This window comes from Pezoporus wallicus, unplaced genomic scaffold, assembly GCF_028554395.1.
Source record: "Pezoporus wallicus isolate ANWC-B61680 ecotype Strahan unplaced genomic scaffold, APGP_CSIRO_Pwel_v1 contig_13809, whole genome shotgun sequence".
NCBI classification, from domain to species: domain Eukaryota; kingdom Metazoa; phylum Chordata; class Aves; order Psittaciformes; family Psittacidae; genus Pezoporus; species Pezoporus wallicus.
In genome coordinates, this window is record NW_026638706.1 from 183,156 (window position 1) to 210,050 (window position 26,895).

At 47.3% G+C, this 26,895-nt stretch overlaps 1 protein-coding gene across 2 annotated transcripts in view; it reads right to left on the reverse strand.

Moving 5' to 3' along the window:
* Window positions 1–26,895, reverse strand: part of ADGRB1 (adhesion G protein-coupled receptor B1) — a 283,293-nt gene that overhangs the window by 80,650 nt on the left and 175,748 nt on the right. For both annotated transcript variants that reach the window (XM_057412111.1, XM_057412112.1), the window contains exon 18: window positions 5,526–5,661. In XM_057412111.1, coding sequence (XP_057268094.1) covers window positions 5,526–5,661 — 136 coding nt within the window. The remainder of the gene's footprint in view (window positions 1–5,525; window positions 5,662–26,895) is intronic.

The window sequence follows — 26,895 nt, forward strand, 5'->3', positions numbered from 1 at the left end:
GCATCTGCTCCTGCTGTGGAGATGGGTGAACCCCAAGCATCCCCAGCAGCACTTACACCGTACCAGTCCTCAGTCTCAGCACAAAGCTCTCCTGAGAGGAGCAGGAGTCCAGCTGGAATGTCCCTTCCTCACTCTTACTTTGGTCTCTCCATATCTGGAGAGATTCCAGTGAGAACAGCACAAATCCCTAGGAAATCTTAGGAAACATTCCCAGTTCAAGGGGCACAATCAGCTCCCAGGAGACATTCTACTCGCAGCAGCATCCCAGAGAGGACAGGGTGATGCAGGAAGAGGTGCCAACGGCACAAGGTCAGGAAGCTTGGGGAGGATTTGGACCTCAAAAGCCAGCTCAGCAATGTGCACCCTGGCACAGCTCTTGCATTGGGAGCAAGCGGAGGCTCCTAATGCTCTGTCAGGGAAATGACGGCACTTGGTGCTTTCTGTAGCACCCTTCAGGCTTGGGGTGCTGTGCAAATAGGAATGTGCGCAGCCTGCAAGGGTGCTGCAGCTGGAGAAAAGGAAGCAGAAAACAATGAAGTGATTGGCCCAAGGTCACAATTTTACTCACAGGCACAGAAACAGCTCTGGCTGTACAATCATAGGATGGTTTGGGTTGGAAAGGACCTTAAGATCACCCAGTTCCAACCCCTTGCCATGGGCAGGGACATCTCACACTAAACCATGTCACCCAAGGCTCTGTCCAACCTGGCCTTGAACACTGCCAGGGATGGAGCATTCACAACTTCCCTGGGCAACCCATTCCAGTGCCTCAGCATCTTCACAGTAAAGAACTTCTTCCTTATATCCAACCTGATCTTCCCCTAGCCAATACACCCAGATACACCTAAACTCTTCCCTAGACCCCTATAAAACTGGCAGTAGTTTCATGCCTTAAGACTTTGAGCTGGGCAAAACCAAGAACTTCCTTTCGGCAGAAAAGTCCAGCTTTTGAATCCAAGAGCTAACACCGCAGGAGAAGCAGCATTAATGAAACCTGAAAACTATTGTAAACCTGAGAACTGACTGTTCCCGAGATATGCAAAAGGCTTTGTTCTTATCCAGACTCCAAATCTCACGTGATAAACCACGGTAGAATATAAATGTTAAAACGTTCATCTCCAAATAAAGTGCTCTGGTCTTATCTAAGTGAAACGCTGCTATAATTTCCATTCAAATGTTGTCAGAACTGCTGCACCTTTACAAAATATTTTAATTCATTTACATTTTTCCAGGGGAAAAGCCCGCTGCTGGAAAACCTGGATCTGTTCCCTGTGCACGCAAGGCTCTACTGAGGTTTAAGACCTTAAAATAACCCACCTTGTCTCTGCATGCACTCTATGAAGTACACAGACCTCCCATAGCACAGGGCAATCTTTCCAGGAGGAAGAGCTTCAAGATCACACCAGACCTGCATGTTGATTCCCTTCCCACAGCCTGCTCAAGACATAACACTGAAAGTCTACTTTCCACACATTATTTCCTTAAGGTAAAAAGGGTTCCTTCTCCTCTGCTGCACACACAATGCTGGGATGTTTCCAGTTAAAAAAGGTATGTATGTTGTGAGTTGATATTGGAGCTCAGAAGCTGTTGTTTCTTTGGGAAGGAAGCACTCCATGAAAGGTGCCTTGTATTCATAACAATGAGATAACAATGATCAAAGCCTCTTGCAACATCCTGGAACATCTTAGGGTACAGGGCTGCTCACTGTGTATACTCAGTGAGTTTTCAAGTCAGTTCTATAGTCTGCTACAATAGAGCCCACAAAAGCATACAGGTGCTGTACAACCCCTCCAGCTAATGGTTTGCTTGTCACTAAACACACCATGGCATGGACATAACAAATTCAGTGTCCATACAAGTTCTTGCCACCAGCACCTTTCAGCCTTAGCTAACACTAGGAACCAGAGCAGAACTCAGATGCTGAATTCCAATCAGCCCTGTCTCTGCAGATGAGGCTAGTAAGCAGTGGGAGAGAGACCAGAGATATACTCATACAGTCTTACTGTGGTCCTAAGTGCTGTAAGAAACGAGCTTTAAAGCTTGATTGACTTTATAAAGGCCAATCATGAACTGGTAGGCAGTAGAGACAACACGAGCCAAACTCAAACAGGACAAAGAGTGAAAGGTTCTCCTGTGCATCCTCAAGCTCCTGCTCTTTCCTTCCCACCTTTAAAATATTGCCAAGAGTGCCAAGAAACACTTAGAAAACACCACCATAAGACTCTTTATTCAGCCTGACTATGGCTTGCAATGCATAGTTTGAACACGTGTCTCTGCAGTTTCCTTTTGCACTTATTCTCTGTTAGCTGTTATGCAGGTGCAGCATTCCAGCAAGCCAATACAATCACAGTACCAAGCTAGGCATGGTAGAAAACCAAAGTGAAAGGAGAACCCCAAAAAACTTATCTAAATTCCTTAACTTAAGAAGTTTTAATCTTTCACGATGGTCAAACAGCAATCGTGCCAACTCAGTGCAAGGGCTGCCTTTGTCTAGCTGAATTTGCAGGGTCCAAGGGAAATGGGATGCAGACAAAGGGTCACATTTGAACTCCACCTGTTAACCTGGATCTGAACAGCTCCATCTTGGTTTAGGGATCTCCATCTCGAGAACCAATTAAAAACACAACACTTTGAGCCCCTAAATTTATTGAAATCAAGGCCAACTCCTTCCTTTCCAACCATATGAGCAGCTCTTAGGGCCCAGCTGAGGGAAACTCTGTCCTTGGCAAGTCCAAATCAGCTGCCTGGGCAGCAACACTCATCCTCCACAAGCCTTTCATGGTCCTTTTTCACTGCTAAGAAGCTGTGCCTGAACCAGGGTTACAAATATTTCAAACTGCCAGGGCCAAAGACTCCAGAAAGGAGATTTATAGCAATAAATAATATTAATGACACAGGCGGATGGAGCTTCTTGTCCTGAGAGCTCCAAAGGTACATGAAAAACTGCACCATAAATGTCACCACCGCAGACACCAACGATGATGAGATGCCACCTCTGGGGAAGGGAGGCAGCTTTGGCTTGCTCAGAATGACACTCGGTCAGGAAACTGAGGGTGGTACAACAAGGATACAGATGAACAACGCTCCACAGCATCACCGGACCCTAGGCTTTGCTTAGTGGGGGGACTCAGGAGGTATCCAGGCCCCAGCTTTCCACCCAGCATGGCCTAAGGACTCTTATTGATGCCCATGAGTTGACTCCAAGCTGGGAAATAAACTGAGTTGTGCAAATGCAACCTGACCAGCAGCCAGCAGAGTTGGAAAGAGGACAAAGGAAGCAATTTTAGGCCTAAACCCCAAAGGACCAGCTGAGAGGTTAGTTGCAGATATAATAAAACATGCCTGGGGAAAGGAAGCTGCATCCTCCCGCAGCCAAGCCCACTCTCAGATGCACGGATGATAAAGGGCTTACACGAACCCTGTGTTACCCAGATAACACCCCAAACACCTAGAGCTGAGGGAATAGCAGTATCTGGCTATGTCAAGTTAATCATTTTTCCCCCTAGCTGCTTAGTTAAATAATGCCAAGTGCTGTGTGAACATGAAGTCTGTTAGAGAAACTTCTGCTTTAACCACGCAAAGGCTCACATCTCTCTTCCCATACTGCCTACTTCCAGAGGAAGGATCACCAAAGGACCTCCACCAGCAGCACTTCAGGCTTTGCTTTAGGAGTATTCCTGCAGCAGAAATCACTTTATTTTCTCCAACCACACAACCTCCCCAGACTTTGTTGGGGTTGCTTGCAACAACAGCACCGAGTGCTTCCTGCGCAGAACAAAGCTCACCCATCAACCACCATGGTGGCCCTCACAGCCTCTGGAGCCAGACATTTGGGTGTCACCCTTGGACTGAAGGGAGAAACGTTGCTGCTGGCAGGATGCAGCGCTGCAGGCTCAATGGGCAGCAAGTTATAGAGATGCAGGAGATGGGTCCCATCTGCAGCACCTCCACACACCTCTAGAAGGCTGGCTACCACTCCTGGACAACACTAGCCCATCAAGCAACCTTCCTTCCCGCTTGGTTTCAAGCAAATCCCAACTTCCCTGGTGGGAAGAAGAGGAAGCAAAGACCCATGGAGGAAGATGGGCACAGAGACACCAGCATCAACACAACCAGCTCCTTCCAAGCAGGAACCCAAGTCCCACTTCTACCTTCAAGCAACCTTCAACCAGCACATGTCTACCAAGACCATAAGCCCGTTGCCTCTCTCAAGAGCACCTCAAGAGGGGTTGTACCTGACACGAGCCCATTTCACATCACTGGAGCAGCTGGGCCTGCACGGGGCTGGGCAAACACAACCAACGCTGTGTCTTTAAAACCACTTCAGTGCAGATGTTGTTTCCATGGTAACTAGTGGACCAAATACATTAGTGTTTCTAATAATAAACCAAACCTTCATCTTGGAAAATGTGATCCCCCCTCTCCCTTTTACCACCAGCACCCTTCCTTTCATCCTTTCCCCTCCCCTTTCACTGAATTAAGGCAGCATTTAACAAGCAAGGCATAATTAGTAAATAATTACAAGGGCCCAGTAACTCCCAGTGCCCAGGCAGATGGAGAAGCATTGGGTGGAGAAGGGGGGGTGGCTTTGCTCTATGAACCTGGGAACTATCCAAAAAGGGATGAACTACTTAAAAAAAAGGGGGGGAAATACATTATAAAGCACAAGGTGGAAGAAAAGAGCCGGAAAAGCCCTTTTTGACCACCCTGGTGTCGCCTTTGGCACCTTCCCCACTCTCTGAGTCCGGGTGCAGCCTCCCGGTGATAATTTCTAGGAATCTCACACTTTTCTTTCCCTCCATCCCAGACGCAGCTCCGTATTCACCAACAGCAGCCAAAACTTCACAACTCCTCCCTTCCACCCTCCCTTATTCCGGAGTGGGGACACTCCACGCACCCCCATCACCCAGAAAGTGTGGGGTAGCGAACAGGACCCCGAGGGATGGAGTGGGACACGAGTGGGATGCGGTGGGGATGGAAGAAGTGCGGGATGATTCCCCCCCCCCCCCCCCCCCTTCCCAAAATGAGACACGTGTGAGGATTTAGTGCGTGGGGAGCCCACAGGAGGGAACACGCCCGGAGGGGGCTGCTCGCCCCACACGTTTAGCGGTATCCTGATCCAAAGCATAGGGAAAGAGGGATGGAGGAAAAGGGGGAAGCAGCGCAGCAGCAAGACGCGTGTCCCGTCGTGTATCCCCCCCCCCCCCATCCCAAAAGGCATAAACTGCGGGCAGGTCGGGGAAGGGGAGAGGAAGGGCGGCGGTGGAGGGTGATGCAAAGCCTCACGGTGTGTGTCGCTACGGTCCCGGCGACACTGGGCTGCAGCAGGGCTCGGGGCTGTCCCCATCGCCCCCGGTCTCCGCAAGCCGCCCTCCGAGGATGCTCGGCTGCATCCCGGTGGTGTTCCCGTCCCTTCCTCTTTATTTTCCCCGGTCCCCCCCGCAACCCCATGTGTGTGTATGTGTGTCTATGTCCCCATCCCTCCCTCCTCTCCCCTCTGCTCCTCCCTCCGCGGCGGGACTCACCATGTCGGGGCTGAGCTGGGCTAAGATGGCGAAGGCGGAGAGCCGGTCACACAGGCACTTGGTCCGGGAAGCGTCGAGCGGGACCGTTCGGCAGCCGCGCCAGGACCATGCGCCGGGTGGAGAGGCGGAGGCTCTGCTGGAGGAGGGAGGGATGGGTGGATGGATGGGTGGATGGATGCAAGGAGGGAGGGATGGAGCGAGGGAGGGACGGGGCGGCGGAGCGGGGAGAGAGGGAAAGCGGCCGTCAGGGCGGGCGGGGAGAGGGCACGGAGCAGCAGGGGAGACCGCGCCCCCCCCCCCCCCCCCCCCCCCCAAATACCACCCTCCCCGGAGCTGGATCCTCTAGTCCCCGCCCCGCTCTGACCCCTCCATCGCTTTCCACCCATTTAAACGTTTCCCCTCCAACCCCCCCCCCCGGGCTGCCCATAGCACCTCCCCATCCCTGTAGCCCACATAGCCCGTGCGCGCACACCCACTGTGTGGAGGCACAACCTTATAGCTTTGTGATGTACACCCAACATAAGGATGCATAATCCTATAACCCTGTCCCACATGTTATACACACCCCCTTAACCCTATAGCCCTGTCCCACATATGTTATAGATGCCTCTTTAACCCTATAGTCCTATTCCTTGTATGTTATACACACCTCCTTAACCTTATAGTCCTGTGATATGGCCCATCCCTGGCAGTGTTCAAGGCAAGGTTGTAAGGTGTCCCTGCCCATAGCAAGGGGTTGGAACTGGATGAAATTTAAGGTCCCTTCCAACCCAAATCATTCCACATTTTTATGATGGCATATGCCCCACATAAGGACGCACAATCCTATAGCTCTGTCCCATATATATTATATACACCGCCTTAATCCTATAGCCTTGCCCCACTTATTCTGTATATGGATGCATAACCTTATGGATTTGCCTCACACACCCACTATGTGGATGCATAACCCTGTGGCATGCACTCCATGCATGGATAAATAATCCTATAGCTGTCCTACATAACCCAAATATACACCTCTCACCCTATAGCCTTGTCCCTCATATCCTATATGGATGCGTAACACTATAGAGTTGTCCCACACACGATACACACCTTACTTTCCCCATAACCCCATCCCTCATCCTATATACACCATAGCCCTGCTCCACATCCCATATAGAAGTGTCCCACCCATCTTGCCCCCTATATAGATGTCCCCCAGCCACATGAGCCCCACATGGGAGTGCACCCCTTCCCCACATCAATTACCCCAACATATGATTCCACCTCTCCCCTACACCTTCCTCATCCCCCATAACTTCCCCCAATTACTCCCCCCTTCCCTTGTTCCTTCCCTGGGAAGCTCTCTGGGGCTAAGATCCCCATATAGGCCATGACAGGACTGCCCTTGGATATCCCCTGCATCCCCACAGCTCTGGGCATGGCAGGAATGCCCCTGCTTCATAGCATGACGCTGGAAGGCATCAATGGGACAGAGACCCTGCTTTCTGATGGCATCTTTTCAGCCTGAGAAAGAGCAGCAGGGTGGGGAAGGAGTCATAGATGGGAAAGGCTCCATGTGAGGTTGGCCTTCATCCCATAGATGGGATGCCTCCATCAGGAAAGTTACTGCAGCTCCATCTCCATGTGAGCACCAAGGGCTAAGCCAGAAACAGGGGATCTTATGTTCTGGCTCGCATGACAAGGTACAGTCATCACCTAAAGAGTACAGTGATTTTCCACCCATTGCTTCTGTCCCTTGTCCAGATCACTCTCTGGAACTGTGGTCACACAGAGGGTGGAAATGAAGAGAGCAAGTGCAGAAATGCAGTGGATGGGGAGAAGGTCGGGATCTATGTGGATAACCTGAGCTTCACTGGAGCCTGGGATGTGGAAGCAGAGCCAGAGGGCCATGTGCCTTCACTGGAGGAGCACGGGTGTAACACATCCCCTCTCCACATCTGACTGTCCTCTGAGGAAGGACCAAAGCAGGAATGCCAGCAGCAAGCTCAAGGCAGCTCCAGATGGAGCCAAGCTGCTCGGCAGCCTTAGGTGCATCACAGATGGCCTGAACTTCTCTATACTGCTGACTCCAATAGACCTGCCTTGAATTGCAGAGAAGGCTTTTGGAGGTCTTGACTCCGTGCACACACTGACACATTCCTCACACAACGAGACAGAGCATCCCTCCACCTCCGCCGTGCAAGAACGCGCTGGGTACCAACAGGGTAGCAGAGCATCAACACGTGCTGTTGATTGTGTTGTGATTATCTACTGGGATCCAGTTTAATACGTGACACTGAGCCTTCCCGAATTAGCTCTGTTTCAAATTAAAGCACTTTCCATAGCTAAATAAATACAGCCAAACTATTTTTACTGTAGAAGTTGTCAGCAACACACAGAACAGTTTTGCTTTCTTCCTGAATGTCTGGACCCTGCTGCATGTCAATGTGGTGGATGATGGGACATACATCTCTCTTCCCAGGAGAGTCAGCCCTGCACATGCTCTTCTGCTGAGCTAAGTCACATCATCCTGGGTTCAAAATGAAACGGGGGAAGTTCAGCTTGGACATAAGGAAGAAGTTCTTTACCGTGAATGTGCTGAGGCCCTGGCACAGGGTGCCCAGAGAAGTGACGAATGCTCCATCCCTGGCAGTGTTCAAGGCCAGGATGGGCAGAGCTTTGGGTGACATGGTCTGGTGTGAGGTGTCCCTGCCCTTGGCAGGGGATTGGAACCGGATGATCTTAAGGTCCTTTCCAACCCAAACTAATCTATGAGTCTCTGATTCTGTCTCACAGAGAATCTCAGGTCCAGGCATCATTCTTTGGCCTCTTCCACTCACCCATTCACCAACACCCTTCTTGGAAGGGACTAAGAGATCCAAGGCCAATCTCAGAGGGAATATGAATTCCCTGTTCTCCCCTATACGTACTGCCTGTACTTCCAAGAACTACATTAGCCAGTTCTGCTTATTCACTGTCACCAAGACAAATCCCTTATTTACACTGTGTGCAAATAAAGACAAATGCTCACACTACCAACCAGTTCTGTGTTCTCCTAGAAAATATTCATTTAGCTTGACAAGATCTATTTTGCGTAAGCTGATTACTATTAATTTCTCTGTTTTAATGAGCATGTTATTATTCAATTATAATCATAATATTACCCACAATCCCTTCACCTTTGGATGGTGCGTTATTGTGCCTAGGACATATGTGAGGCAGGAGGCTCTGAAGTGAAGCTGTGGTGCTTAGGGACACACTCCTCTCTCCAGACTTCGGGAACACTTCCACCCTTCCTTTACAGAAGAGTAATGATCCCCAATTAGCCTTAACCTGTTCTTTTAACGCTCCTGCATGCAAAATTCCTCTGTCTTGTTTCTCTTCAAAAGATTCCACTCAATTGGACGATGGATAGCATGTTTTCCAGCTGCTGGGGTAATGAAAAGTATTTCATTAGCCTGAGATGGGGATTAAGTAACCAGGCTCTCTTCCAACTACAGAATACAGGCATTTATTGCAATTTCTGCATTATTATAAATAAAACTATCATTTCTAGCTAGTAACAACCCAATGCCATTAGGATTTATTTGGGGTTTACTATAAATTTAACTTTTGATTTATTTCAACCACAGTGAAAGTCTTACTTTCAATTTTTCCTATCTTTCTCAAGCTTTTACTTTATATTGTTTGCAATCAAGTTACCCTTCATCTGTATCTCTACAACAGCTTTTACTTTGCCTCTAAAGCAGACTGCTGTTGGGGTTTGCAGATAGAATCATAGAATCATAGAATGGTTTGGGTTGGAAAGGACCTTAAGATCATCCAGTCCCTACCCCCTGCCATGGGCAGGGGCACCTCACACTAAACCATGTCACCCAAGGATCTGTCCAACCTGGCCTTGAACACTGCCAGGGATGGAGCATTCACAACTTCCTTGGGCAACCCATTCCAGTGCCTCAGCACCCTCACAGTAAAGAACTTCTTCCTTATATCTAACTTGAATTTCCCCTGTTTCACTTTGAACCCATCACCCCTTGTCCTGTCACTGTAGTCCCTGATGAAGAGTCCCTCTCCAGCATCCTTGTAGCCCCCTTCAGACACTGGAAGCTGCTCTGAGGTCTCCACACAGCTTCTCTTCTCCAGGCTGAACAGCCCCAGTGTTCTCAGCCTGGCTCCATACAGGAGGTGCTCCAGCCCCTGATCATCCTCGTGGCCTCTTCTGCACTTGCTCCAACAGCTCCGTGTCCTCCTTATGCTGAGGACACCAGAACTGCACACAGTGCTGCAAGTGGGGTCTCAGGAGAGCAGAGCAGAGATTTGTAATTTTTTCTTCTTATTATTATGATTACTATTACTACTATTGCTATTACTAATACTATTACTATTTCATTGAGGTTTTTTTTAGTGCTCTACTTATCTTTTTCATATATGGCTGTGTGGATATCTACAAAGGTGCTCTTAAAACATCTCCTACTTATCCTTAACGTTTTCTTCCTAAGGAGGTTTTTGCAACAAACAGACATGCTGAAAGCTCTCATTCTTAAAGCATCAAATACATGCACGTTGACACACACGTACACCCCCTGCCCCCAGGCAATTTGAACTTTCTTGAAATGTGTGAATAGAATTGCCTTAACATCGCTTTCAGTGCTGAAACCCAGCTTTGTTCATTTCCCAGCTTTCAGAGTAGATGAGGACAGATCTGGGCCATGCATCAACAGAAGTAACCTCATCAAAAAGAAGGAATCTGAAAGTCGACCAAACCAGGAAAAGCCCAGGGGAGGTATCAGCAAACAAATAACACTCCCTAGGTGCTGTGCCTGGGCTCACACTCTCATGGTAGAGATGCTGACAGTACAGCAGTGAATGCAATATCAGAACAAAGTCTATCCAGGGCCAAAGCCACACTTGGCACAGTCTGATATCCATTTCTAGATGCACATACAGAAAAAGGACATAACGATATCTAGGTGGAAAGCAAAAGAGAAAACTCTCACTCTTCTAAGTCCCAGTCTGATGCCTGCTTTTCTATCCCATTGGATTCAAAGAAATCAAACGAATCAAAGCCATCCAGTTTTTACTTGAAAAGCTGCTATAAATCCTATGAAGGATGGGTGCTGTGGGACATGCTGAGTCAGAAACATGGTATAAATCACCTCAGAATAAGTCCAAGTATGCCATTTAATAGAAAATGGAAATCTGGCCCTCATTACTAACAGTGATTATTAATTGATGATTATCAGTTATTAAACTACTCAGAATATTCAGATGCTCTAAAAAGCATGTCCATTCCTCTGGTCTTAAACTCCTTAGACGAATAACTCTTCTCTCAACCTTTCTTTTCTCTCTACAAATCTATTTAATTACCTATTCTCATTGCCTTGCAACCCTTTTTATATGAACATCTCTGCACCCTTTTGGGATGTAGCTTGGAGATGGGTTGGGGAAATGTGATAGGACAAGAGGGGAATAGGTTTGATCTAGAATAGGGTAGATTTAGGTTAGATATTAGGCAGAAGTTCTTTACTGTAAGGGTGCTGAGGCACTGGTACAGGGTGCCCAGAGAAGCTGTGGCTGCCCCATCCCTGGCAGTGTTCAAGGCCAGGTTGGAAAGAGGGGCTTGGAGCAAGCTGCTCTAGTGGAAGGTGTCCCTGCCCGTGGCAGGGGTTGGAACTGGGAAAGCTTTAAGGTCCATTCCAACCCAAATCATTCCATGATTCTTTGATTTGTGGATAGGAGAACATGACAGGGGAGCCAACAGCCCCTTTTCACCGTCCATGTGCTACCATGTGGCAAGAAGCAGGCAAACCTCAGTCTTTAGAGATCTGTTTGAAAGGTTTCTTGTGTATTGCTCCATCACAAGGGCTAACTAATGCATCATCTATAGGTTTGTGCACTGCTTCGCTCAGGCAAGGTGCCAGCATTGCCTTATTCCCAGTGTGGATATGCTATTCTGAACCCTCCTTCAAGTCTAACTTCTGGATTCAGCCTGTGTTTCTTTGGTTTAAAATTAATCTTGAGTCCATACGGTTGCTGAGAAACTCCTAAAAAAGCACAATTCATTTGAAACTCGAAAGCTTCAAAATCACAGCTGTACTGATGTGAAATCAACGTGAAAAATAGCAATCCTGTGATTTTAGGTGGTCTCATTCATAGTTTCAGTGTTTGAGCCTGTTCAGTGTTAACTGCTGCAGATGATATATTCAATACCACCAAAAGACATCTAATGGAATCTCTCCGTGGTCCAGGGAATCACATCAGAGGGAGTTTTGTTCATGTTGGATGCAGACAGCATTCTGCACATGGGCGTGTAGGTTCAGCAAGCAAGTATTACCAACAGCCTCATAGTTCAGGGAAGACTTGAAGTCCTAAAATATTCAAATCACTGAATTTTGTAATATAAAGTTGGCTCCGCTGGGATCTGCTCAAGTTACAAAACAGAGATATTACGAAATGGGCATATTGCATATTTGAATGTAAAATACTTTCTTCACGGACCTAATTAAAAGCTGTAGAATTAAATGCGATATTAATGAACAGGTCCATAAGGGAAGGCACATGTGTGTGCTGGCATGTGCATGGCTGTGCATCTGTAGATCAATCCCAAGCCTTTGTATGCTCAGCAAAAGCTTTAATTCTGCAGAAAAATACACTGGGTTTGTAGTGGAAAACATGGGCTCAGAGCTCAGTGGAGAAGAAAAAGAGCAGAATTTGAGTTATTCACAAATATTGAATCCAGGTACACTAATAAGGAAGCAGAATTATTTCCATGCAGTCTCAAGAGGGGACGGAAGATGGAGGAACTTTACTAAAGGGAAAACGTGGGCAGAATATTAGGGAACAGTGCAGTGAGACTGATTGCAAACCAGTCAAAAAGGAATTGTAGAAATCCCCCAAGCAGACTGGTGTAAAGAATATTGTACTGGGAAGGGTAGCAGGAAACCTGACAAATCCTTTCTGTCTCCAATGTCTATGGTCAGATTTATCTCCAGTGTGATTCCAATGATGTTCCACAAGATAATGTTTCACCATGAGCATGAACACTGAACACTTGATGGGGAAAAGCAATTAAGCACTGTCTTGTAGATTTAAATAGGAGCTAAGCACATGCTTAAGGACTTTCTCAAATAGAAATGTTATTCTGAATAGGAATTTGCACAAATGGAGAGCCTGTGTTGCGGGAAGAGGCAGGGATCATAGAATCACAGAATGGTTTGGGTTGGAAAGGACCTTAAGATCATCCAGTTCCAACCCACTGCCATGGGCAGGGACACCTCACACTAAACCATGTCACCCAAGGCTCTGTCCAACCTGGCGTTGAACACTGACAGGGATGGAGCATTCACAACTTCCTTGGTCAACCCATTCCAGTGCCTCACCACCCTCACAATAAAGAACTTCTTCCTTATATCCAAGCTGAACTTCCCCCGTTTCAGTTTGAACCCATCACCCCTTGTCTTATCACTACAGTCCCTGATGAAGAGTCCTTCTCCATCATCCTTGTAGCCCCCTTCAGATCAAAAAGAGGTTGTAAAAAATGGGTTATTATATTTGAGACTTAAGTAATACAAACAACCTCCAGAAGTTTCTTCCACCCTCAGGGATTCTGTGATTTTCTGCTGCTTGCTTCACATGGACCATTCACCCCCTTACTAACCAAGCAGGTCATGCAAGTACTTGGCGTGGCTCCAGCTGGCAGATTGATTATTAATTTGGAGAACGAACCAGAGATGAAGTCAAAGTTAATCCTTTTTGTGGGATTCCCAAAAGCAATTTTCATTTCCAGCCAAAGGCTGCCCCAGAGCGTCTCTCAAACACTTTGGCTCTGCACAATAGCTCGGCATGAAAAAGAAATGTACAATCATTTTCTGCAGCAAGCGTGTGAGAGTCATCATTACTGCAGGACCTCAGGGCTAGATTAAAAAGGGGATGGTGCCTGGGAAAAAGGGACATGAAAAAGTTTACACCTTTTGAATAACAATAAAAAATGCTTTAACGTTATATTTATCTACATAGACTATAGATATAATTGATATAATATTTAAATAATAACAAAATCGTTGGTTTGCTGCTAAAACAGCCATAAGGGATCTCATGCCAGATAGGTAAATGCTGAAACAAATTGAACACGGCACTAAATACGGGCTAAAATCAATCTCTAACACTCTAGCTGCTTGGGAAGTTTTGGATGCTGTCAGTGCCAAAGGAGTAATTGTGCTCTGGTTAGTTTAGACCTTCCTAAGAAGTGAATAAAAGTCACAAAGCTCTATCACAAGGGTCATGCTATTATCCAAGAGATAATTCATTCTTTTTGTGATCAATTCACTGATTCAAAGCCAGGCTGAGCTCTCAGCTATACTACTGAACACCCCGTGAGACATCTCACACATCCAGGAAGACAGTCAGGGCTTACTGGAGCAAAACATATCCTCCTAAAACCCCTATGCACTCCTGCATCCCTGAATTTGAAGTGTAGCACCAGTTTGGAGACATCCATGTAACCTAATCGGAAAACTGAAGCTCCAGTGCAATAACTGTTTCTTATTACACCTGATCTCAGTGTACAACAAGCGTAGGAAAGGAATAGTGCATCATCAACCTCATTTAGCTCACAGCCCAGAAAGCCAGCCATATCCTGGCTGCATCATGAGAATCATGGCCAGCAAGTCAAGGCAGGGGATTCTCCCCATCTACTCCATTCTCATGAGACACCCCCTTCAGTTCTGCATCCGACTCTGGGGCAACAGCACAAGAGGGACGTGGAGCTGTTGGTGTGAGTCCAGAGGAGGCCATGGAGATGCTGTGAGGGCTGGAGCAGCTCTGCTCTGGAGCCAGGCTGAGAGAGCTGGGCTGGGGCAGCCTGGAGAAGAGAAAGCTCCTGAAGGGGAGACCTTTTTGCAGCCCTTCAATGCTAAAAGGTGAGTTACAAGAAAGATGAGGGCAGACTTTTTAGTAGAGCAATAGAACAAGGGGTGATGGTTTTAACCTAAAAGAGGGTAGATTCAGGCTGGATCTAAGGAGGAAATTCTTTACAATGAGGGTGGTAAAATGCCGGCAGATGTTGCCCAGAGAGGTGGCTGATTTCCCATCCCTGGAAGCACTCAAGACCAGTCTGGACAGGGCTCTGAGCAACCTGAACTAGTTGAAGATCATGCTATCAAATACCTCATAGCAGCCTTCCAGTATCTGAAGGGAGCTTATAAGGGTGCTGAGGAGGGACTATTCATTAGGGACTGTAGTGACAGGACAAGGGGTAACAGGTTCAAACTTAAACAGGGGAAGTTTAGATTGGATATAAGGAAGAAGTTCTTTTAGGCTGAGAAAGTCGGGGCTGTTCAGCCTGGAGAAGAGAAGCTGCATGGAGACCTCAGAGCAGCCTTCTAGTATCTGAAGGGGGGCTATAGGGACTCTGGGGAGGGACTCTTCGTTAGGGACTGTAGTAACAGGACAAGGGGCAACGGGTTAAAACTTAAACAGGGGAAGTTTAGATTGGATATAAGGAGGAAGTTCTTTACTGTGAGGGTGGTGAGGCATTGGAATGGGTTGCCCAGGGAGGTTGTGAATGCTCCATCCCTGGCAGTGTTCAAGGCCAGATTGGACAGAGCCTTGGGTGAGATGGTTTAGTGTGAGGTGTCCCTGCCCATGGCAGGGGGTTGTAACTGGATGATCTTAAGGTCCTTTCCAACCCTAACTATTCTATGATTCTATGAAGATCTCCCTGCTCACTGCAGAGAGTTTGGACTAGATGACCTTTAAAGGTCCCTTCCAACCTAAACCTTTCTATGCTTCTATGATGAGGAAACTCAGACACACAAAGGAGATGCAAATGGATACAGTCTCATAAGCGGGCACTACTAGAGCCCTGGGTTTGGAGCAAGCAGTCACTTCTGAAGTGACTGAGCAGCATTGCCAACAGTCACTAAATTTCACCCATGCATCCTTTGTATTCTTCACAAGAAGAAAACAAACCCCATGATCTCTGGAGCCACTCTGAAAATTTTTGCTCAGCTGCTGAGATCGTTCTGTCTCCTAATGCGCTCTGTTTGGCACTGATGCCTTTTTCTTACCCTACCCCAGCAGCACAGAGCTGGCACTGAACAAAACAGTTTTCTGCCGGTAGGAAGGAATCAATAATCATATTAGCAAGTATTATTAAATTAGCTCTTTAGAAAAAACAATGAAAATTGAAAAAAAAAAGGGGGGGGGGGGGGGGAAGTCTAATATTGATCCAGTTGGATCGTGTAAGGAAAATGAAATCAGGGCAGAAATATTAATTCTTTCAGAGGCCCCTTATTCAAGGTGTTTTCAGCTGATTTGCTTCAAAACTGACTTAAGAAAAATCAAGACAATGGTGATTTAAGAAACGATTCATAATCTGTGGAATATAGGGATATTTGGGATGTCCTCCAGGTTCTTTTTGTGTATGGGGGAGGGAGGGACAGGAAGAGAAAGTTACAAGGAGGTTAAAAGTAAAGCCTTTCCCAGCTGTGAATTCGTAATCACCGCTAACTGGATTTGAACATTTTGCAGGGGACAAGATAACCTACTATCTGGAAATTAGCCCCAGAAAGAGACAGAAACAGCCCATACGCAGCATCCAGTCTGAAGCCTTAATTACCATAAACAATGTTAAAATGCACAAAGAAATACATATCGCCACTGAAATAAAGCATATGGCTGGCTAAATACCCTTAAGATTATCTGGAGATAATCTTTTCAGGCACCATAAGTACAGCTGACACTGAGCTGTAACGACTCTCATCAGAAGGCCACGCCATCCCACCGGAGAGGAAGCTCAGCACTTCCCAACATCGTCAGTCTCCTGGGCTTTGGACTCTGTTGTTTGAAATCCAGAGCATGTGGTTGATAATTAATGAGCTCTTTCCCCCTGTACATCCCTGCTCCACAGCTCCAGCAGAAGGCCTGAAATGCAGGCATAGAATCATAGAATGGTTTGGGATGGAAAGGACCTTACAATCATCAGGTTGCAAACTCCTGCCATGGGCAGGGACACTTCACACTAGACCGTGTCAGCCAAGGCTCTGTCCAACCTGGTCTTGAACACTGCCAGGGATGGAGCATTCACAGCATCCTTGGGCAACCTGTTCCAACACCCCACCACCCTCACAGTAAAGAGCTTCTTCCTTATATCTTACCTGAATTTCCTCTGTTTCAGTTTGAACCCATCGCCCCTTCTCCTACCACTACATCATCTCTTGCAGATGAAACTTGCACCATGCCTTGGTCTCTGAAGACCTGCCTCTGTACTAGGAAAGGTGGGGTGGGAGAGAACTTCATCACTGGGTCCATACCCAGTGATTCCATTGTTCTTCTAATTCCCTGCCAGATTTCCTTTCCAAAGGCAGCCACAGGATACATATTTCATTGGGATGGACCCCCAGAAGGACAACTCTGCCCCTTTATCCTACCCAGTAAACCACTGAACAACCCTGACTGTGAAAGTCGAAGTTTTGATACAAAAGACCTGATACCACATAGAAAAGAGAAATATATAGAGAGAATAAATAGCAAAACTGAAGACACTGCTTGTGTCCTTGGTCTTTAAACCAAATACAAATGTGAAAATCGCTGCGAGGTGTCACAGTATTCATGTTGCAGAGGAAACCAGTTCAACAGCTCCTGCACGTCGAACCTGGGGAAATATTCCTTCCCGACCAGCAGTTAATAATACAGATCTGATCTCTTCCACAGCATCACAGCCCAGCTTACACACATCAGGAATTTGGCTTGAAATACCAGGAGAATTTCTTTTCTTTTCATATCTGAGATCTTTTAGTCTTGTGGATTTTCACCTTTAAAAGGATGACATTTTCAAGGTCCTCTACAGAACCCTGCGAAATAGAAACAGAAAAGCCTACAGCTCCCTGTAATCCCATGACTTCATGGCTTTAAGAAAGAGAAAAATCATCCCCAGATTTAGCTACACTGCAAACACTGGTATCATCAGGTCTGCTCACCTGTCAGTGACTGCAGAAGATGACCTTGGACTACCTTCCACAATAAATCAGAGTTTTCTCTGTCCAATGCTCTATACTCTGCTCTTAAACTTGCTATTGCTAAAAGCTCCATTACAGCATTTCTGGTATCTCTCCAATATAAGATGCTCTGGCCATAACTTCTAATCTTATTCTGGGGCAAAGCTGCCTCGTTGGAGCTTTTCTGCTACACCAGAATAACAGAGCAATAAATAGCTCCTTAGATATCAGGATTGTTTAGGGATGAAGGTGAAAACAGGAGCTATTGTAAACAGAGGTTGGGACTTGCTGAAGTTGACTTTCCTGAGTGAAGTGTACCACTGGGACAAGTGGGGAACAGAAAGATGAACAGTGAGTCTCATTAACATATAGGGCTCCTTTCCAACAAAGGACAAGGTGAAATCAGTGAGTGATATATCTGTCTCCCTCCCACCCCTACATGACATTCACAGCTGCTTATCCAAGCTTTGCAGGACTGTTCTCTCCAGGAGCAGCTCCTCGGGTGTCCTTGACTAGAGAGAGCTTGCATGGAAGTGTTTTGGCAGGTCTTGCAAAGCAAAATCGGGTGCCAGAACTGTGCTGGTTGGGCTGTCACCCATTTGTGCTACCCTGAACACCCTCCTGAAGCTGCCTGCTCTAACAAACGTGTAGAAAGAGCGTGTTTTCCATCTAGACATGAAAATGTCTCAGTTTCTGTATCAGTTTTCCAGCTGTAATTTCTCAATTACCATGAGATGCCTGACACGTTATAAGCTTGTAGCTTGTTATGCACTTAGTCCCTCTCATGCTAGGAAGACTCAAACTGGATCATGGTACAAAAGATGGGATGGACTCAGCTTTTCTCTTTCAAAAAGGATGTGGCTCTTCATTAGGGATTGTAGCAACAGGACAAGGGGTGATGGGTTTAAACTTACATGGGAGAAGTTCAGGTTGGAGATAAGGAAGAAGTTCTTTACTGTGAGGGCGGTGAGGTGCTGGAATGGGTTGCCCAAGGATGTTGTGAATGCTCCATCCCTGGCAGTGTTCAAGGCCAGGTTGGACAGAGCCTTGGGTTACATGGTTTAGTGTGAGGTGCCCCTGCCCATGGCAGGGGGATTGGAACTGGATGATCTTAAGGTCCTTTCCAACCCTAACTGTTCTATGATTCTAAGATGCTATGATTTCAAACCAGGCTTTAACCTATCCGTGGTGCAGGCAATCCTCTCTGTCTGCCTTCTCCAGCAACCAGTGATGATCATTTTGGAGAAATAGGGAGTTTCCCAGTTACACAAAAAACAATATTCAATGCCCAGAAGTGATAAGCAGCAGTCTTGTCACATGTACTGAACACACGTCAGGGAAGAGCCTCAGAGGAACCGAGTGCATTAGCAGAGAACACTCTTCTCCACACCTGGACCTCATGGCCCCATGCTTAAATCTCATGGGAAAGGAGGTTTGGGAAGTGTGGTGAAACAAGGTAGTAAATGCTTTTGCTTAATGTACCAGATGCCAAAATAAATGTAAGACATTGCAGCCAATGGTTAACAAGCTGGAACTGCTCCCTTTGGTTAGTCAAGGATGTACAAATGTGTTTGGTTTTAAGGCAGGGAAAGCAATATAGACATCTGGTAGGTGATACCTCACATCCTCTTTAAGGTATGGTTAGGCTGCCTTAGGTATGGAAGCATCCATGTCTTGTTTGCCATTCAGCACTTCCACCTTCTTAGATGACCCCAAAAGAGCCTAAAAGGACTCAGAGCTTCACAAAGCCATAACCCAGAGGTCAGGAAAGCAGAAGGATAGTTATCTGGCATGGGGAGACGACCACAACCATCATCCCATGGTTGCTCACACCAAACCCTAGGAATGATAGAGCACTAGGCTTGTCCAGCTGGAGAATTTGAACATTATAGAATCAGAACCAATCAAGTTGGAAAAGACCTTTAAGATCATCAAGTCCAACCATTACCCCATTACTGCCAAGGCCGCAACTAAACTATGTCACTGAAGGCATCATCCACATGGGTTTTGAACACTTCCAAGGATGGTGATACCACCACTGTTCCAATACCTGACCATCCTCTCTTTCCCTTTTCAGCCTTACTCTCTGAAACGGCCCTAGCAATCCCTATGCTCTTCCAACTTTTCATGGCAAAGTCAGGGATGCAGAGACACAGCCTGCCTCTTGTCTGCCTATAAACAGCACTTCACAGAACAGCAAACAAACACTGCTCCCGATGTCTCAGCCCTGTCTGGAAGAGTACAGGAGGCTCCAGGGCCAGGTTGGGAAGAAGGATGGCTCTCTTGCCACCAAAACACTAGCTCCAGGGTACAGTGCTTCTCAGAAGCCTAAATCAGAGACTGTTAATGGCTGAGTGCAGGGCTAGCGGATGAAGAGACAAAGAAGAATAAATCAGGCAGATGACAGAGGGGCTGGGAATAGGAGGAGGTAGCAGACGGTAAAAGAAATTAAATCAAGAAGGCAAATTAAGGTGCTGCAGGCATAGATGAAGATGCTGGATTAAAGATTAACCGTAACCAAGTGGGAGATGCAGTCCTTTAAAGGTACAGATTACTTCAATGCACTTAGCAAAACCCCACACAAATCTCCAAAGAATAAAGTCCTCACAGATGCAAGTGGATCATAGGAACATATAGCTGGGAACCCTGGATAGCTTCATGCTCCAGTGTCTCCAGATGAAAACAGGCATTAAAAGCAGAGCAAGGGCAATCACCCTAGAAAATGGAAAGTCCTGCGCTGGCTGAGGCAAAGGGTGCAAAAAGTCCTTTGGGAAGCTTTTGGCACTGTACAAACACGTTATGGGGGTATTTTGAAACCAGTCTGTACCCATGGGAGCTGCTGATCCCTTTGGGGCTGCCTGTTCACTGAGCATTTCCTAATTCATGTCTTGCCAAATAGCTGCAAAGGAATGGCGGGTGAGATTCAAGCTCACCTCTCACACCTCAGCACACATCCCCATCAAACTGCAAACAGGTGAAGCAGGTCACCTTCCAGCTCAGCCACTGGGCACAGAAGATACATGTCCCATCATGGCACATTATGCATTTGTAACCATTTCACAGCATCACTCTGGGATCGCTGGGGTGAAGGTTGCTTATGCATTGCCACCCCTTTTTAACATAAGCAACTCAGTTTATGCAGTGGTGCATCTAAGATGTTGCTTCTCTTTGTCAGGGACTGTAGTGATAGGATAAGAGGTGATGGGTTCAAACTGAAACAGGGGAAGTTCAGGTTAGATATAAGGGAGAAGTCCTTCACTGTGAGGGTAGTGAGGCACTGGAGCAGGATGCCCAAAGAAGTAAATGCTCCATCCCTGGCAGTGTTCAAGGCCAGGTTGGACAGAGCCTTGGGTGACATGGTCTGGTGTGAGGAGTCCCTGTCCATGGCAGGGGGGGTGGAACCGGATGATCTTAAGGTCCTTTCCAACCCAAACCATTCTGTGATTCTATAGAGTAAGGAGGGTGCATGGAAACTAAATGGGGGTCACAGGATTCACTGTTGAAAAACCCTGAGGCATTCTTATCATTTCTTTCAAACACACTAACAAAGCTCTCCTGGGCAACACAGACTTGTAATGATAGTAACAGCAGGTTACTTCGGGCTGTATTAGCCTGTCTGTTATGGTCCAACCCTGCTCTTTGGACAGGCAGAGCTTTGAGCCTCTATGTTATCAACACAACTGCCCCATGATCAGAAACATCAAAACCAAAACCCACTTCAAGCCTCAAGCTGGATGTCAGCACGCTCTGAGGAGCAATTAGGATGTCAGGGAGCAGGGAAGAGTAGCAAAAGGCACACACATAGGGATGCTGGTCTCTAGATGAGAAGGTTTAGTCAATTGTGAGTTCATCTCACTGCACTTCTTTCTCTGACGGTGCTTTCCTTTGCTCCTTCCTCTCTCTTTGGCCTCCTTTTCCTCTGCACTCTGCAAAAGGAGCATTTCATGGAAGCAGAGCAGCCGAGAGCAGCCGAGCTCAGAGCCCTTTGAATGCATGGAATGCCTCCTTTCCTCCCAGCTCCAATTTTGGAAAGCAACATCTGCCCATTCCTGAAGGTCATTTTGATCCTGGTTCAGGGATGCTGCATTGCTGCTCGCCACCTCCTCATTGTTATTCTGTGCCTATAGCCACTATAGATGTCCTGTCACATTATATGCTAGTTTGTTACAGGGTTTGGAAGGGAGGGCGTATATAAAGTGTAAAGCAAACCACAAAAGCCCACCCTGGTATGACCAGTGTGATTTCTGACTTGCATTATGTGGGTGCATAAAGGGATCTACAAGAGAGTTTGCTTTGGATTTACATTAGCAGAGGAGGAGGAAACCTCTGTGAAATCAAGATGATGCTAATGCAGTGAGGGGGCTGCTGCACTAGGGGCTAAATAAATGCTAATAAATAATGCTGATGTTTAAAATCCTACCCTGTCTCCTTGAACAACCTGTCCCAGCCCTCTGGGGTGCTGATCAGATGCTTTCCCACCAGGGGATCGATGTAAACAGCTCCCATGCGGGCAGGACTGGGATCAATCAGAGGCAGAGGGTGAGATCCTTCTGTGGGGCTGCACTGCTCAGCTGGGATCAGAGCAGCAAGCACAGAGGAGGCTGGATTCTGCTCCAAGCCACGCTGCTGGGGATGGTACCTTGACCCACTTCGACATGAGTGACATCAGTGAGGATGCAGGGATGCAGAAAGCCACAGATATCACAGCTCATGGAAATCAGGGCGCAATGGAACAAACTTCCCTCTTCCAGCCTGCTGAAAGCCTGGGTGTACTGGCAAGAGGCTGAAACACAAATCAAACTCCAGACCTGCAAAGCTGGCAGCGGTTTTCCTGCTGGAATATTTCCCTGCCCTGCAAGCCCAGTGTGGACGGTGTGACTGCAGTCAGGTCTGCTCTAATTCCCGCTTTCCCAATGGATGTGGCTGGGAGGAAAGGCACGCCTGACCTGCAGCCATGGCATCCCGGCGCTGTGCAAAGAGCAGGAACAAGGAGCGGAATGACACGGATCTGCCTGTGCTTTCCTTAGGAAAGCAGGTCACGGGGGAGGAGGGGGAGCTTTGCTGCTGCAAATGTATTTAACTGGAGCTCCGCTGGTAATCAAACACTCTGCCAGCCCCTGGAATGCAGGCGAAGAGGGATTGCTATCAAAGTCTTTTAAACCCACTTTCTGCTAATGAAAATGGCTTTCAGAGCTGGTGGAAGCCTCTCTCCTCCCAGCAACACTTCTTCATTAGGCTTTATCCTCCTTCCTCCCCCATCCTGCCTTACCTCTGCATCTGGGCAACGCAAAGGACAGAGTGTTCCCTAAGGAAGGCAGAGAGCGGGCTTGATCTCGCGCTTCCATCAGCATCCTTACCCTCAGCAAAACTGCTTGTCCAAATTGGACAGATGTTGCAGCATCTGTGCAAGCTCGCACTTGACTGTCTGCTGTGTTTTATGTGCTGAAGTTCAGCTGAGCTGCAGTGACGGGGTTTGGAGGGGCTCAAAGAGTATTCATTCAATGGGGGGTTTCTGATTTAGTAGGAAGAGGTGGAAATACTCCTCAGCTAATTAAATACTTGTCAATTATAAGCGGCACAAACGATGACTGTGCTGGATAAAGCAATTTATACTGAAATGTGTCTGTGCTGTCCTGTCTGTGGTTTGCAGCTCCATCCCTGGCAGTGTTCAAGGCCAGGTTGGACAGAGCCTTGGGTGACATGGTCTGGTGTGAGTTGTCCCTGCTTATGGAAGGGGGATTGGCACTGGGTGGTCCTCAGGTCCTTTCCAACCCAAACCATTCTATGATTCTGCTAGTCAAAGGCACTGAGTTGTGATTCAGCCTTCCACAGAGCCTGGAGGGAGCAGGATTGGGTCTATAGCTCCCAAGCTGGGAAACTCTGAAGCAGCACTGAGACTCACTGAGATCATGGGTATTAAGCTGATAACAACAAAATACACTCACAACCTTCCTGAAACTCTCTTTTCTAAAGCCCAGGGGAGGCAAGGGACATGGGAATAAGCCAGCTTGTATCACCGTCGCAGATGAAATGCAGACTCTCAGAAGGAAGCTTTTATCCTCTGGCTCAGCAGAGCTGCACAATGCCAGGGTGTTGTCTCCAAAAGCCAAGCTGGGAGCTGGAGCCAGGAGTCATAAAAAGCCTGGGCTGGCAGAGGGTGAATAAGGGGGATTCCTGCTCCTGCAGCTCTCTCCATCCCATCTGGAAAGGGGAAGGAGAGGGGAATGTCCAGAAGATTGAAGCAAATGGGCATCAGCAATTGAAATTTCAGGGGCGGTAGTGATAACAAGGGGTGATGGGTTTAAGCTTGGACAGGGGAAGTTCAGGCTGCAGATAAGGAAGAAGTTCTTCCCTGTGAGGGTGCTGAGGAGCTGCCACATGCTGCCCAGAGAAGCTGTGGCTGCCCTCATCCCTGGCACTGTTCAAAGGAAGGTTGGACAGGGCTTGGAGCAAGCTGCTCCAGTGGAAGGGTTGCCTGCCCATGGCAGGGGGTGGAACTGGATGAGCTTTAAGGTCCCTTCCAACCCAAACCATTCTGTGTTCCTATTAAATGAGAGTTTCCCAGATTTTCTCTAAGCAATAAACAGCAGAGATTTTGGAGAGAAGGAAGTTTCTGGAGCCATCAGGGAAAGGAAACCAGTTGGGGAGAGATCAAAGGGGGTCCAAGTGTGAGTAGAGGGGTGAAGTTTAAGAGGACATTTAGTTTCATACTCAGAGGGCCTGAAAGGACAAAGGTTTGGAAACCACAGCACTAAGATGTGTGCTGCATTCTCCCCAGCACATCCAAATGCTCCTGCCAGCACTGCTGGCTTGTGAATCAAGCTCTTACACACACACTGAACAGTGAGTAGACAGGTAGGTTAAGACCAAAGTGATGAAGCTGCTGGTCCCAGCCTTCACCCACCCAAGGGTAACAGAATAAGTAGAGTGGATGTGACAGCTCCCACTCCATCCTCCCGTTTGATCCGTCTTCCTTTCCTGAGATGACAAGCGCTGTCAGAGTGAAGGAGCACTGTTCACAGGCTCCCTGGCCACCTCTTGTGATTGCTTTCTTAAGAAGGAGGCCAGGAGAACAAAGGTTCTCCTTGCAAGTCCTGTGTTCAGGGGACCGGAGAGCAAGTCCCCACATGGCTGCAGCTTCAGAGCAGCAAAAACATCCTGAGAGTTACTGTCAGGTTTGCTGCATTTTGAAACCACCTTAACCATGAAAGCCCTAAAAGTGAAGCAATGCTGATAATTTGCCTTTTCTGTGCACCAAAATTCTCCTAAAACATCAATCTGGGTAAAGGCACTTGTTATAAAGGAACTTCAGAGCTGTAAGTGACCTAGAAACGGAGGGCTTTGTTCGGCTCCAGTTGCAACAACAGCACACTGAAGGCTGTGAAATACTCCAGCACAGACAGTAATAGGAGTCATGTAAGTCCTGTTTCACTGCGGCAACAGCTCTTTACTGCTGCTGAAGATGTAACAGGCAGGACAATCACAGCTGCTTCCCAGATCCCAGGAGGAGCCGGCAGCGCTGGCAATTAGCAAAAGCATCTTTTGTACTTGTAAACTGACTGAATTGGGTGGCAATAAACTGGGAAGTGGGGAAATGCCCAATGTCCTGATGCTGGTTCTAACAATACAGCTGAGACGCCGATTCCCGAGTGGAGGAAATGCAGCAGCCTCCAAGAAGTGGAGGATTTCTTAATCAAGACAAGTTCTGTCCCACAAACAGATGCACCTTCCTGTCATTTCAGATGTGACATTAGGAAGCATTTCTTTACCAAGACGGTGGTCAAACACTGGAACAGGGTTTCTAGAGAGGTGGTCAATGCCCTGAGCCTGTCAGTGCTTAGGAGGCATTTGGACAATGACCTTAATAACTGCTGGACTGCTCTGAAGTGCTCAGGCAGCTGGACTAGATGATCATTGTAGGTCCTTTTTAACTGAAAATACTCTATTCTATTCTGTTTCGCCCTCTTTTATTCTAATTATAGAATCATAGAGTAGTTAGGGTTGGAAAAGACCTTAAGATCATCTAATTACAATCCCCCTGCCATGGGCAGGGATACCTCACACTAGACCAAGCCACCCAAGGCTCTGTCCAACCTGGTCGTGAACACTGCCACAGATTCTATTCTAATTCTATGCCAATTCTAAACCTATTCTATTCCACTCCATCCTATCCTATCCTATCCTATCCTATCCTATCCTATCCTATCCTATCCTATCCTATCCATTTGTCCTCTCCATACCATTCCTTTTGCAGGCACAGCAGTGTCCTTTGTATCTGCTCCACTGCACCGAGCCAATGCGAGTTCTGAGCTGCAAGTTGTTTCCTCCCTTGCCCTATTACAGGAGCCTCCATCAAAGCACATCCAATCTCCCCCTTCACGTTAAGCTGTTTCCCTTGGGGATGAACATCAGATTCTCTGCTGGGACTAATCAGTGCAACTTTAATGACTGCCAAGATGCTTGTGCTGCAATACAGCCGCAGCTGTGTGTGTGCTACAGCCCTTCCTATCACTGCCCTCACACTGGCTCCCCATGTGCTGGCATGTGTAAATTACACCTTAGGCATCAAAAATCCCTTCCCTCCAGGTAACTTTGCAGCTGAAGGATGATTTTTCCCAGCCAGGACCCAGATCCTGCAGTCACATTAAATACATTGAGCTCCCTCTGCATTGCCATATGTGCAGGAGCTCCGGAGACTCTTCATGAAGCTGACTTGATTTTAGGTGTTTGCATCGCAGTGCTCCGCCTTGCTCATCACTACCAGTAACTAAACAGTCCCTTGGCATGTGCTGTTAAACATCAGCAAACTCTCCATGCATGGGATATGTGGACTGGAAAGGGCCTTCCTGATCACAACAAACTTCCAAGAGCAGCAATACAACTACTGGAGTTTTCACTTGAGCCCATATGGAAGATCAAGGGAAAAAACACCCCAACTGACAGTCCAAAGACCTGCAAACAGCCCTTTGATGCACTTGTGCCCTAAGGATGAAATCAGATAAATAATCACCTTCATATTGATAATCCCCAGGCCAAATCCTGTGGAGTGCCCTTGAAGCTGTCGGGAGCCTTGCTGAGGCTTGAAGGATGCTCAGTATTCCTTAAGAGTTGATGTATGAGTTCAAACCACCATTAAATAAATAATAACCACAGCTAAAATAAGAGCAGCATTCTCCTGGCTCCTCACCTCCTCCGGGCTCTTGTTCTCCTAACACAGGACATAGTGAGCTTTTATTCCGAGCCACCAGCACATCCATAAGAGAAGACAGGAGATCTGAGCCGTGGCTCAGCTCTGCTCCTCCTTGGTGATAGGGGATAAATCACTCCTTCTCTTTCTCCTTCCCCACCTGCAATTGACAGCAGTGAGGGTTTTGAGCCCATAACTCATC